Genomic DNA, 12,107 nt, shown 5'->3' with positions numbered 1-12,107 from the left:
CAACTTGTGGACCATAACCGATGGGTCAATTCCCGGCATGTCTTCATGATTCCAGGCAAATACGTCTTGGTTATTTCTTAGGAAAGTTGTGATCGTCTGGGGTATGGGCCAACTGGCAAGTATGCCAATCTTAGTCGTCCGTTCAGGCCGTGTGTCGCCAAGTCTTACTTCTTCTAGCTCTTCAACCGACTCTGCTAATGCTCGCTGTTTCCCGATGCACATTGTCTGCTGTTGATCCTCCATCTCTAACATGGCGATGTGGCATTCTCGTGCTGCTACTTGATTCCCCCGCAGTTCTCCTACCCCATATTCCGTCGGGAATTTGATCATTAGGTGGTATATGGAGGTTACCGCCTTCTAGGAATTGAGAGTGGGTCGCCCGAGGATGGCATTGTAAGTGGACGAGCAGTCGACTACGAGGAACGTTATCTCCTTAGTGATCTGCTGAGAATAGTCACCTGCCATCATAGCTAGCGTTATTACGCCCAATGGGAAGACCTTCGTACCCCTAAATCCTACGAGTGGGGCGTTCGTTGGGGACAACCGTTCCTTGTCAATCCTCATCTGCTGGAATGCTAGGTAATACAGGATATCTGCTGAGTTGCCGTTGTCGACGAGGACCCGGTGCATATTATAATCACCAATCTGCAGGCTGACTACTAGCGCGTTGTCATGAGGATGGTGAAGTCTCCGAGCGTCATCCTCTGAAAAGTTTATGACGGGGTTATCTAGCCACGACATCTTTGGTACTGATCCTGTTAGTTGGACGCTATGGACCATCCTGAGGTAGGTCTTGTGGGCTTTCTTGGAAGATCCGGCTGCAGTTGTGCCCCCTACGATCATTCGTATGTCTCCTATGGGTGGTTTAGGGCGGTCGTTCTCCTTTCGTGGAGCCTGTTCTTCCGGCGTATCAGTTCTTTCCCTGCTGACGAACCTTTGTAGTTTCCCCTGCCTGATTAGGGCCTCAATTTGCTGCTTCAGGTTGTAGCAGTTAGCTGTGTCGTGACCGTGGTCACGGTGAAAGCGACAATACTTGCTCTTGGTCTTTTGTTGGGGTCTCCCTTCAACTTTCCAGGGAAAGTCAATGCTCTTTCATCTATGATTTGCAACAATACTTGGTCGATTGGGGCGGTTAACGAGGTGAAATTGGTGAACCTTCCAGTGGGTGGTCTGGAGCGCTTTTCATCACGTTGGTCCCCGGTTTTAGCGACCTTTCGCCCCCTGTCTTGTCTCGTGTCTTCCTGCCTTTCCCTCTTCTTAGGCCTTTCCTCGCGGGCCAGCAGCGCATCTTCTGCATTCATATACCTGGTAGCCCTGTAGAGGACGTCCGTCATGGTTTTTGGGTCATTCTTGTATAGGGAAAACAAGAACTTACCCTTCCGTAGCCCGCTAGTGAACGCGGCTACGAGTATTTTATCGTCAGCTTCATCAATCGAAAGGGCTTCTTTGTTGAAATGAGTTATATAGGCTCGCAACGTCTCGTCTTCTCGTTGCTTGATGTTCATTAAGCAAGCGGTGGACTTTTTGTATCGATGTCCGCCTATAAAGTGTGAGGTGAACAGGGCGCTCAACTCCTTGAAAGTATTGATGGAGTTTGGTGTCAACCTACTGAACCAGACCCTCGCAGGCCCCTTCAGCGTGGTTGGGAATGCCCTGCACATGATCTCGTCTGGTACGCCCTGAAGGTGCATCAGGGTCTTGAAGGTCTCTAGATGATCGAGTGGATCCTTAACCCCGTCGTAACTTTCGATCTGCGGCATCCGGAACTTTTGTGGCAGGGGGAATGAGTTGACGGACGCGGTGAATGGTGAGTCAGTCCTGTTCACCAAATCGTTGAGATCAGAAGATACTCGCCCCTTGAGGGCGTTCATCATGACCTCCATCTGCTCCTTCAGCGCCTGCATCTCGGTCACAATAGGTGGGGGGGCAAAATCCAAGAGAGACGGAAGGCTCACGTTTTGCCGCTCTGGTCGGCTTGGGGCATTGCTACCTTCAGGCTTCTCCTGCTCCCTTCGCTCGGCACTGTTACCTTCCTGGTTTTGCTCCTGAAGGTTGGGTCCTACATCCCTTTGTCGTAGCTGCTCCTCCAGATCATGGTTCTGCTTTGTGAGTCGTTCTACTGCTGTCATGAGTGTTTGGACCTGCCTTTCTAATGCAGTAGATCTCGGTGGTTCGTCTTCTTGAGCGTTGTTGGTGGTAGCCATCGAGCGAGTGAGTACCATGCGACTCTTATGTCCGGGAGGCGATGATCTGGCTTAAACTTTTCGCTTTCCCACAGATGGCGCCAACTGATGATGTCGTAATATCACCAGTGAGCAACACAATCCATGCTCTCTCCCGCTAGCAACCTGCAAGAAGAAAAGTGATCTCGCCGTGGGCACCGGTGTGGTGTCGACCAAATACCCTCCGACGGTCAAATTAGAACTGTTCTCAACTCTAGAGTGCTAGAGAGGGTAAATTATGCGTACCTTGATTCGCGAGAGTATTGTAGCTTTTATAGTAGAAGAAAGTCGGCTTCTCTTCCTTGGACTAGAAGTCTTTTCCTTATGGGAATCCCCTTGAGTAATCCCAAACGTGATGGACAAGACATTTCCTTGTAGAGGGGATCAGCGCGCGTATTTTCCGGAATGTTCCTTGCGCTAGGTTTCTAGTTCCCTTGGAGACCATACGTGCGCGCCAAGAGTATGGAACTGTTCTAGGCTACTGGGCTCTACCATTGCCGGCCCATAGGCTCGGATCCGTCAGGCCCAATGTCGTGAAAGTCCATCGAGCTAATTTTTGCCCCTTCAGAATCTATGTTTGACTTGCATGTTGCAAAATTCCTAATTTGTTATGGATGACCAAATTCAAAATGCGATTCAAATTTAGAATCAGGGTTTAATGGAGGAAAACATAACTCAAAAGGAAAATTTAATTTTTAAAAGGTTTTCATTAAGAAAATTCCAATAGATGGTTGTGGCTGGCGAAAAATTAACTAAATACTGTAACTTAAGAAATAAATCTATATTAGGAATAATTCTTTTTTGAATACTATGTTAGAAATATAAGTATATAATATCATAATTTTAGGCATGATTATAATAAGTGAAAGTCATTGAAAGTATGAAACTAAAAGAAGATCTGGAACAATTCCACAGCCTTCCTTTACGAATTCCCAAGCTTTCAAACCCCACCACTTCTCCTCTTCTTCTTTTACATTTATAAGGGCTCAATTTCTCTCCTAAGCCTAAAAGGTAATAGGATCTAGGCCCAAAGAGCCCAATACGATGAATTTGTAGAGAGTGAGTTAGAAAACTAAACTCTAATGAGTTAGATAACAATTATAGTGGATCCAAATGACAAGAAAACAAAGATAAACTGGTTTTATCCAAAGAAAATTGTTCTTGATACGATCCGAGGAGATTAGTTCTAGTGTATATTTCTTTTGAATTTGATTACAAGCTCAATTCTTGTTGCTACAGTGTTTTTCTCTCAATTCTCTGATCCCTCTCCCTCAGGGTCTTCTTTTTCTTTTATACTATCTTCCTCCTTTCATCTCCACCCTCCACGTGTAGACTAGGTTGCTGGCATTGATCCTTATCCCATCAGCATCTTCCTGAAGTCTCTGGGAGTAGCTGTAAGGTTGGAAATTACTATTCAGGTATCACTTTCACATTAATGCGGCTAGGGAGTTAGCTGTAGAGCATTCAATGCAGTGGATGTAGCTTTCTTTTAGATATTTCATAACTTCCCTTTGTCCTGTGCTTTCATGATGTGTATCTCTATCATTAGAATCTCTTGAAACATTGCTCTGGATGGCAGACCACACCTTCTGACCTCTACTTTGCTCAACCAAGGAAGCATTCCTCCTTGGACCACCTTCCTAAACCCTCATGACCAGACCCCTTTCTTCATTCACTAATGTGGACTTCCATGACAACGTTTACTTGTCCTTGGAATACTAGGTGTCCTCGAACTGGGCCCCCGGCCCTATATATATATATATACTATTGGGCCTATCATACCTACAATAGCCCCTCAAAATTATCCTCTTTTGCTCCTTGGGTAAAAATGAGGATTTCGATATCTACCATGATTACCCTACTCTTACCATACGTCATCTCTATCTGTGCAAACATCTTTTCAACTACCCAACGCACACTCCTGATGCTTCGGCATCCGAGACGTGCACTCAATTAATTTTTACAGCTCCATGTTCCCCACATTCCATGGAGCAATGTAGATCCAACGGCTGGAGAATTTTAGGGGAATGTGAGCGGGAGTTTTCCCGCTTGCCTTTTTCCCTGATACAAATACTATTTAGAGACTTCATTCACTTCACTTTCACACACACAAATATCAAGAGCCAATCCGAGGAGAGTTTCTTCCTTTGCGTAAGTCTTTTAAATATTTTGTTTACTTTCTCTTCTAGTTTTCTTTACACAGAGCCCTTTCCTCCTTGATCCCCCTAATTTCCATTCATCTTCTTTTTACCTTCAACCCTTTCTCCTTCATGGGTAGATTCGCTTACTTGGTAGACTCTGTAGAGGGTATAGAGAGCTTTAAAGCTTAATATAGAATCCCCCCAAGAGTCTCCATTAGATACTGTAAACAAAGGGATTGGCACGCTCAGAGGCAGGAGGGAGAAGTGGTAATCCTGATGATTGCCTTCATAGAGGGAGGGATGAGAATCCCCAAGGGCATAGTCACTAGGGATTACCTAAGGGTTCATAGATTAGCCCCCACCCAATGTGCCCCAAATATTTTTAGGATTTTAGGTAGCATAGACACCCTTAATAATAAAATGGGCTTAAACCTTACCCATCACGATGTCAACTAGGTTTACAACCTTCACCACTTAAAAGGGTAGGGATATTACCTAAAAGCTAGGATTCGTGAGGTTAGGCTCATCTCATGCCTCCCTGAATCCAACAAAGGCATGAACAAAGACTTTCTAATCATTTCAAGGGAGGGCATGATGGCCTCCACTGCCTGACGAGAGAGGGGATACTAGGTGGGTTTTTTTTTTTTTTTTTGAGAGGAAGGTTTATTACTTTAAAGTCACACCTTTTTCCTTTTGACATATCCTGTACCCATTTTTCTCCGTTTGGGTTTGTAATTGAATTTTTCTTTGATTTGTGCCATTTTTTTTACGATTTTTTTTTTCCTATTGGTTTTGCAGATAAGCACACTGCCATTCCGAATTTCAATCTTGTCAACCAACCAGACCTAGACAAGATACTTAAAGTCAAGGTTTTTGTTCACAATGACGGTCAGTTAAGAGCAGCCCACCTTCCCCTCGGCTACAACCCTCTTTCGTCTAGTTTCCAGGCACTGAAGTGTATGATAAAGGTGAAGGACCCACGCTTGCACCTAGTAAACGTTGTCGCCCCAAGTTTCCTCAATCCGAACCCTGCTCCTAAAGGGATACTTAAAGTGACCTTGCCGCTTCAGTATATAGCCGAGGAACCCACCCCTTCCCAGCCTGCTATCAAAGAAGAGGAAGAGGAAGACATAATTGAAATCTCAGATTTTAGAGACGACTTCGAAGTTTTCAACCCGCCTGAATCTCCAGAGTCTCAGGTTGGCGACTCTAACCATCTTCATCTAGCCCAAGTAAGCAGAAACCAAGAAGATACAAGTGTTCTCGAAGTAATGGGGATACAGTGCAAGCCTAGGGCTAGCCTATTAGAGATCATGGAGTCTCAAGTAGAGGCAAGGCACCTAAGGTGGCTAGTCAAGCTAAACACCCCTCTTTTCCTACTCCTCATGACCTTCAGCCCGAACCTACATACAAGAAAAAGGAAACAGGAGCAAAAGGGGAAGGATGTGATGGAAGAGGGCTGAGGTGTCCCTCCCTAAGAGAATGAGCCTCAAAGAGGAGCCAAGGTAGCCAAGACTACCCAAACGAGGTCCTTGAGCGATAGGGCACTTAGGGACAGGGGACGTGACCTTTGCACTAGGGTTCCAAACTGGAATCCCCCCTGGTGTTAGACAGATCCCCTCTCCCTGCGAACTCTTCGATAAGGGACTTCTAGCATCGGAAGGCCGGGTATGTAGCGGACGCCGTAGAGCAGGCCCTTATACTACCCGGCGACATGGTCGATCTGAGGACCATGAAGAGACACGAGGTGTTTCTGGGTCTGAAAAGAGACCTCGCCATTGTAAGTCTTTCAAGAGGAGCCCCCTTACTCTTGTTGTTTTACTATATATATATTTTTATTTTTTGCCTTTGCTCACTGCTATATTTCCTTTGTAGGTTGTTCAAGCTATTTTTAGGGCTGAGGAGTTGGTGAATATCACTCACTGACAAATGAACGACGAGGAGGGCAGGCGCATTACTACTATTGAGGCCTTTAACGTGGCCAAGAAAAGGGTCAAGGAGCGGAATGCCAAGCTCACCGAGGCGGGGCTAAAAGGGAGAAGAAAAGTGCTAAGGCTACTCTGGAAAGGGCGGAAAGGCAGATTGAGACTCAGTTCAAGCAACTTCGCCAGGCTGAGGATGAGCTTGCTGTAGCCAAGGAGCAAGTAAAAGTGCTAAAGAAAAAACTAGATGATGCTGAGAAGGCTAGTGACCAGGCCGAACAAGATGGCAACAACATCGGGGTAGTTAGGACCGAGGAGGCCCTCAGAGCTGAGGTCATGGGGGTATGTAGAGCATATTGCCTCTAGGTGTGGAGTGAGGCCCTCAACTTGGCCAGGGTTGAGGCCTCCTCTACACTTAGGAGAGCAAAGAATGTTTACTACCCCCCTACAATCCGGGCACTAGGCTTCTCAACCTCCTAGGATGATGCAGCCCCCAAAGATCCGAGCCCCATTGATGTGATTCTGGCCAAGGACCTTCCTCCTTCCAACAGTCCTCTAAAAGGGGCAGAGCAAGTAGGCACAGCTGAGAAGGAAAAAGAAAACCCCATGGAGCTCGCCCTTGAGACTACAAAGACCTTAGTTACACCCAAGGATTCTTCCAAGGGAGGGGTGGTTTCCCAGGGGTGGTTTCCCAAAGCCATGTGCTGGTTTTGGCAACTTTCCCCATTCCTGCCAAGGAAGAATCCAAGGGTAAAAGCCCAGCATCCTTAGTAGCAACAATTGCCCAGCCCACCAAGACTTCAGCAAAAGACAAGCTAGTAATAAAAATGAAGCCATGAGTTGTCTTTTTTTTTTTGAACTGTTGTTTTTGTTTCCAAAATTTGTAATCAATTCCCCTTTTGTAATCAATTTGCATTTTCTGAGGCTCAGCTTAATGATAATTATAAGCTTTTCTTTCAAACTTATGGTATTTACATGAATCATAACATAGTTTCTACTTTATTGCACACTTAATCAATATGACGATGAGATATTACTCAATTTAGTTATCTGCATAAGTGATAGCATAGTTACTGCATCCCACATGATCAGCAATTGGACAGGCTAAACCTACTAAGTCTACAGTCTCAACAAAGTATACCCTTAACTTCAAAAACATACACATTGGTAGAGCATCCATCCATGTTGGGCTCCACCTAACCCTCCACTTACCAGTAAGTCAAAAGAACTGTAGGTGATAGTTAGCTCACAAACAGATCATAGATACACTTGCAAATGCTTTAAGTGATGCTCAAGAGTGTCCATTTGATCAAGTTACTACCATGAAGGTCTCTACCATTTAGCATGGCTGGTTCTATTTGATACTTTAATAAATAATAGGAAGTATTAATTTACCTAAGGTATGTGGTCCAAGGAACCAAACATGACCAAGGTTTTGTTTAACACTTAGAAAAATTATATGAATTATTAATTTACCCGAAGTATTAATTTACCCAAAGTATATGGTCCGAGGAGCTAGGCATGAATAAGGTTCTATTTAACAATTAGAAAAATAATTGAAAATATCAATTTATTCAAGGTATGTGGTCCGAGGAGCCAGACATGACCAAGGTTCTGTTTGATACTTAAATAAACAATAGGAAGTATTAATTTACCCAAGGTATGTGGTCCAAGAAACCAAACATGACCAAAGTTCTGTTTAACAGTTAGAAAAATGATATGAAGTATTAATTTACCCATAGTATGTGGTTCGAGGAGCGAAGCATGACTAAGGTTCTGTTTAACACTTAGAAAAATTATTGAAAATATCAATTTACCTAATGTATGTGGTTCGAGGAGCTAGACATGACCAAGATTTTATTTGATACTTAAATAAACAATAGGAAGTATTAATTTACCCAATGTATGTGGTCCGAGGAACCAAACATGACCAAGGTTCTATTTAACACTTAGAAAAATGATATGAAGTATTAATTTATCCAAAGTATGTGATTTGAGGAGTTAGGCATGACTAAGGTTCTGTTTAATACTTAAACAAATAATAGGAAGTATTAATTTACCCAAGGTATGTGGTCCGAGAAACCAGACATGATCAATGTTCTGTTTAACACTTAGAAAAATGATATGAAATATTAATTTACCCAAAGTATGTGGTTCGAGGAGCCAGGCATGACTAAGGTTCTATTTAAATCTTAGAAAAATGATTGAAAATATCAATTTACCCAAGATGTGTGGTCTGAGGAGCCAGGCATGACTAAAGTTCTATTTAAATCTTAGAAAAATGATTGAAAATATCAATTTACCCAAGGTATGTGATCTGAGGAGCCAGACATGACCAAGATTCTGTTTGATACTTAAATAAACAATAGGAAGTATTAATTTACCCAAGGTATGTGGTCCGAGGAACCAGGCATGATCAAGGTTCTATTTAACACTTAGAAAAATGATATGAAGTATTAATTTACCCAAAGTATGTGGTCTGAGGAGTTAGGCATGACTAAGGTTCTATTTAATACTTAAAAAAATAATATGAAGTATTAATTTACCCAAGGTATATGGTTCGAGGAACCAGACATGACCAAGGTTCTGTTTAACACTTAGAAAAATGATATGAAATATTAATTTACCCAAAGTATGTGGTCTGAGGAGCCAAGCATGACTAAAGTTTTGTTTAACACTTAGAAAAATGATTGAAAATATCAATTTACCCAAGGTATGTGATCCGAGGAGCCAGACATGACCAAGGTTTTGTTTGATACTTAAAATAACAATATGAAGTATTAATTTACCCAAGGTATGTGGTCCGAGGAATTAGGCACGACCAAGGTTCTGTTTAACACTTAGAAAAATGATATGATGTATTAATTTACTCAAAGTATGTGGTCTGAGGAGTCAGGCATGACTAAGTTTCTGTTTAATTTTTAAACAAATAATAAGAAGTGTAACGCATAATGTCATAAACAAAAATATGGCATAAAAGACTTTCATTAATAATAATACATTTGCAGGTTATTTACATTCCAGGGGCATGGTACAACATTTTCATCTAGATGTTCCAGATAATATGCACTTAGTTCAGCCATCGAGGTGATACGATATGGCCCTTCCCAGTTGGGTCCTAACTTTCCCCATGCTGGGTTCTTTATAGTACCCAAAACTTTTCTTAATACCAAGTCTCCAGGCACTAATGGCCTTAACCTCACATTTAAGTCGTACCTTTGCTTGAGCTTGTGTTGATAATACGCCAATTAAACCATGGCATTTTCTCTACGCTCTTCAATTAAATCTAAACTCTTCTCTAACAACCCGTCATTGTTGCTCGGAGTGAAAGAGCTTGTCCTCAGTGTTGGGAATTCGGTCTCTAGAGGAATTACAGCCTCGACTCCATAAGTCATTGAAAAGGGTGTCTCCCCTATTTACCTATGAGGTGTAGTCTGATATGTCCAAAGGACGTGTTGTAGTCTTCCACCTATTTTCTTTCGCATCATCCAGCCTCTTCTTGAGTCCATTCACTATGACCTTATTGACAGTTATGGCCTATCCATTCCCTTATGGATAAGCTGGGGTGGAATACCTATTCTTAATGCCCAGGTCACAACAGTACCTCTTGAAGGTTTTGTTATCAAACTGAAGACCATTATCCGAGATAAGGTAATGAGGGATCCCAAACCGAGTGACAATATTCTTCCAAACAAATCTCTTGGCATCCACATCCTTGATATCTGCTAGTGGTTCAACTTCAATCCACTTGGTAAAGTAATCCGTGTCGACTAGTAGCCATCTCTTATTCCCTGCTGCCTTAGGGAAAGGCCCTATAATATTCAAGCCCCATTGAGCAAAAAGCCAAGGGCTGGACAGAGGATTAAGGACACTCCTTGGTTGATGGATGTTTGGGGCAAATCTTTGGCATTGGTCACACTTCTTTACGTAATCTTGTGCTTCCTTTTGCATGTTCGGCCACCAATATCCCTGAGTGAAGGCTCTGTGAGACAAAGATCTGCCTCTTGTGTGGCTTCCACAAATCCCTTCACGTAACTTTTCTAGGAGTTGCTCTACTGCCTCAGGGTGTATGCATAGCAAATATGGCCCAGAAAAAGAGTGCTTGTACAACTTTTGGTCCTCGGATAGCCAAAACTGAAGAGCCTTTCTCCGCACTTTGTCAGTCTCGGCCTTCCCCTCGGCAAGATATCCTTCTTAAGGAATAGCACAATAGAGTCCATCCAGCTAGGTCCCACCCTAATTTGATGAATATGGACCATCTCTCTCTTCATCTCGGTAGGTTTGCACAAGTCTTCAACAAGGATAACTCGAGGTAAGCTTTACGCTGAGGAGGTTGTGAGAGTGACCAGAGAATCAGCATGTGTATTCTTGCTCCTAAGAATTTGTAGTAAGGTGAAGGACTTGAACCTTGACTGTAAGCGCCTAACCTGATTCAAATACTCTTGCATTCTAACATCCCTGGCCTCCAACTCCCCTCCACCTGGCCTACAACCAACCTTGAATCTAAAAATATCTCCACTATTTTTCCTTCCATTTTCTGAATCATAGTCATCCCTACCAATAAAGCCTCATACTCAGCTTCATTATTTATGGCCGAGAAACCCAACTTTAAGGATTTTTCAATAATGATCTTCTCAAGAGAAATTACAACTAGCCCCACTCCAGATCCTCTTTGATTTGCTGCACCATTAACATATACCCTCCAAGATAAAGGCTCTTACAAGAAGACCATGCCAACTGATTTTTCATCCATGTTCTGCTTCTCAACTTCCTATTCCAATGGGGATTCAGCAAACTCGGTCACTAAATTTCCTAGGACCTGGCCCTTAATAGAGGTGCGAGACATGTATTTGATATCAAAAGCCCTTAGGATCATACCCCACTTAGCAATCCTTTCTGTGTAATCAGCACTTCGAAGTAGTGATTGAAGCGGAAGTTAGATTAAAACAACAACTGTGTGGGATTGGAAGTAGTGAGGGAGTTTACGTGTAGCATGTATTATTGCCAAAATAGTCTTCTCTAGTGGTAAATAATGAACTTCTACTTCATGCAACGACTTACTCACATAATAATCTGATCTCTGCACACCACTATCAACCCGTATTAGCACCAAGCTCACGGCATGGGAAGCCACAACAATGTAAGCTAAGAAAGGTATTCCTTTAGTTGCTGGAAAGCTAGGACACACTCCTCGATCCACTCAAATCCATTCCCTTATTCAACAACTGGAAGAAAGGTCTGCACTTATCCACTGATTGAGAGATAAATCGGTTCAAGGTGGCAGTCATTCTTGTTAATCTCTAGACTTCTTTGGGATTTCGAGGTGGCTACAAGTTGTTAATTGTTTTAATTTGGTCAGGATTGACTTCAATTCCATGGTGAGTGACCATGTACCCTAAGAACTTTCCTGAACCAACACCAAAAGAGCACTGAAAAGCATTAAGGTGCAGCTTGTGTTTCCTCAATATCACAAAGATATTCTTGAGGTCGCTAACATGCTCGAATTCTAACTTACTCTTTACCACCATATCATATATATAAATCTCAATATTTTTTCCTAGCAGTGGCTCAAACATCTTGGTCATCATCCTCTGATAGGTAGACCTTGCATTCTTTAAACCAAAGGGCATCACCTTGTAGTGATAATTTCTAGTAAGAGTAACAAAAGTTTTCTTCTCTTGATCATTCAAAGCTAAAGGTATCTGGTGGTACCCTTGGAAAGCATCCAGAAAGCTCATCCATGGATGGCCTATAATGACATCCACCAACTGATCTATTTGAGGCATGGGGAAAGGATCCTTGGGGCAAGCTTTGTTCAAATT

At 42.8% G+C, this 12,107-nt stretch overlaps 1 protein-coding gene across 1 annotated transcript; it reads right to left on the bottom strand.

Moving 5' to 3' along the window:
• Window positions 1–977: 977 nt before the first annotated feature.
• Window positions 978–2,204, bottom strand: LOC126698837 (uncharacterized). The gene has a single exon (XM_050396333.1). It carries the CDS (start codon window positions 2,202–2,204, stop codon window positions 978–980), a length of 1,227 nt encoding a protein of 408 aa, XP_050252290.1.
• Window positions 2,205–12,107: the final 9,903 nt, after the last annotated feature.

This window comes from Quercus robur, chromosome 2 (genome assembly GCF_932294415.1).
Source record: "Quercus robur chromosome 2, dhQueRobu3.1, whole genome shotgun sequence".
NCBI classification, from domain to species: Eukaryota; Viridiplantae; Streptophyta; class Magnoliopsida; order Fagales; family Fagaceae; genus Quercus; species Quercus robur.
This window is presented reverse-complemented; position numbering and strand designations above follow the sequence as displayed.

Coding starts and splice junctions, on each gene's coding strand:
- LOC126698837 (XM_050396333.1), bottom strand. CDS start 2,204: ATGGCTACCACCAACAACGCTCAAGAAGACGAACCACCGAGATCTACT.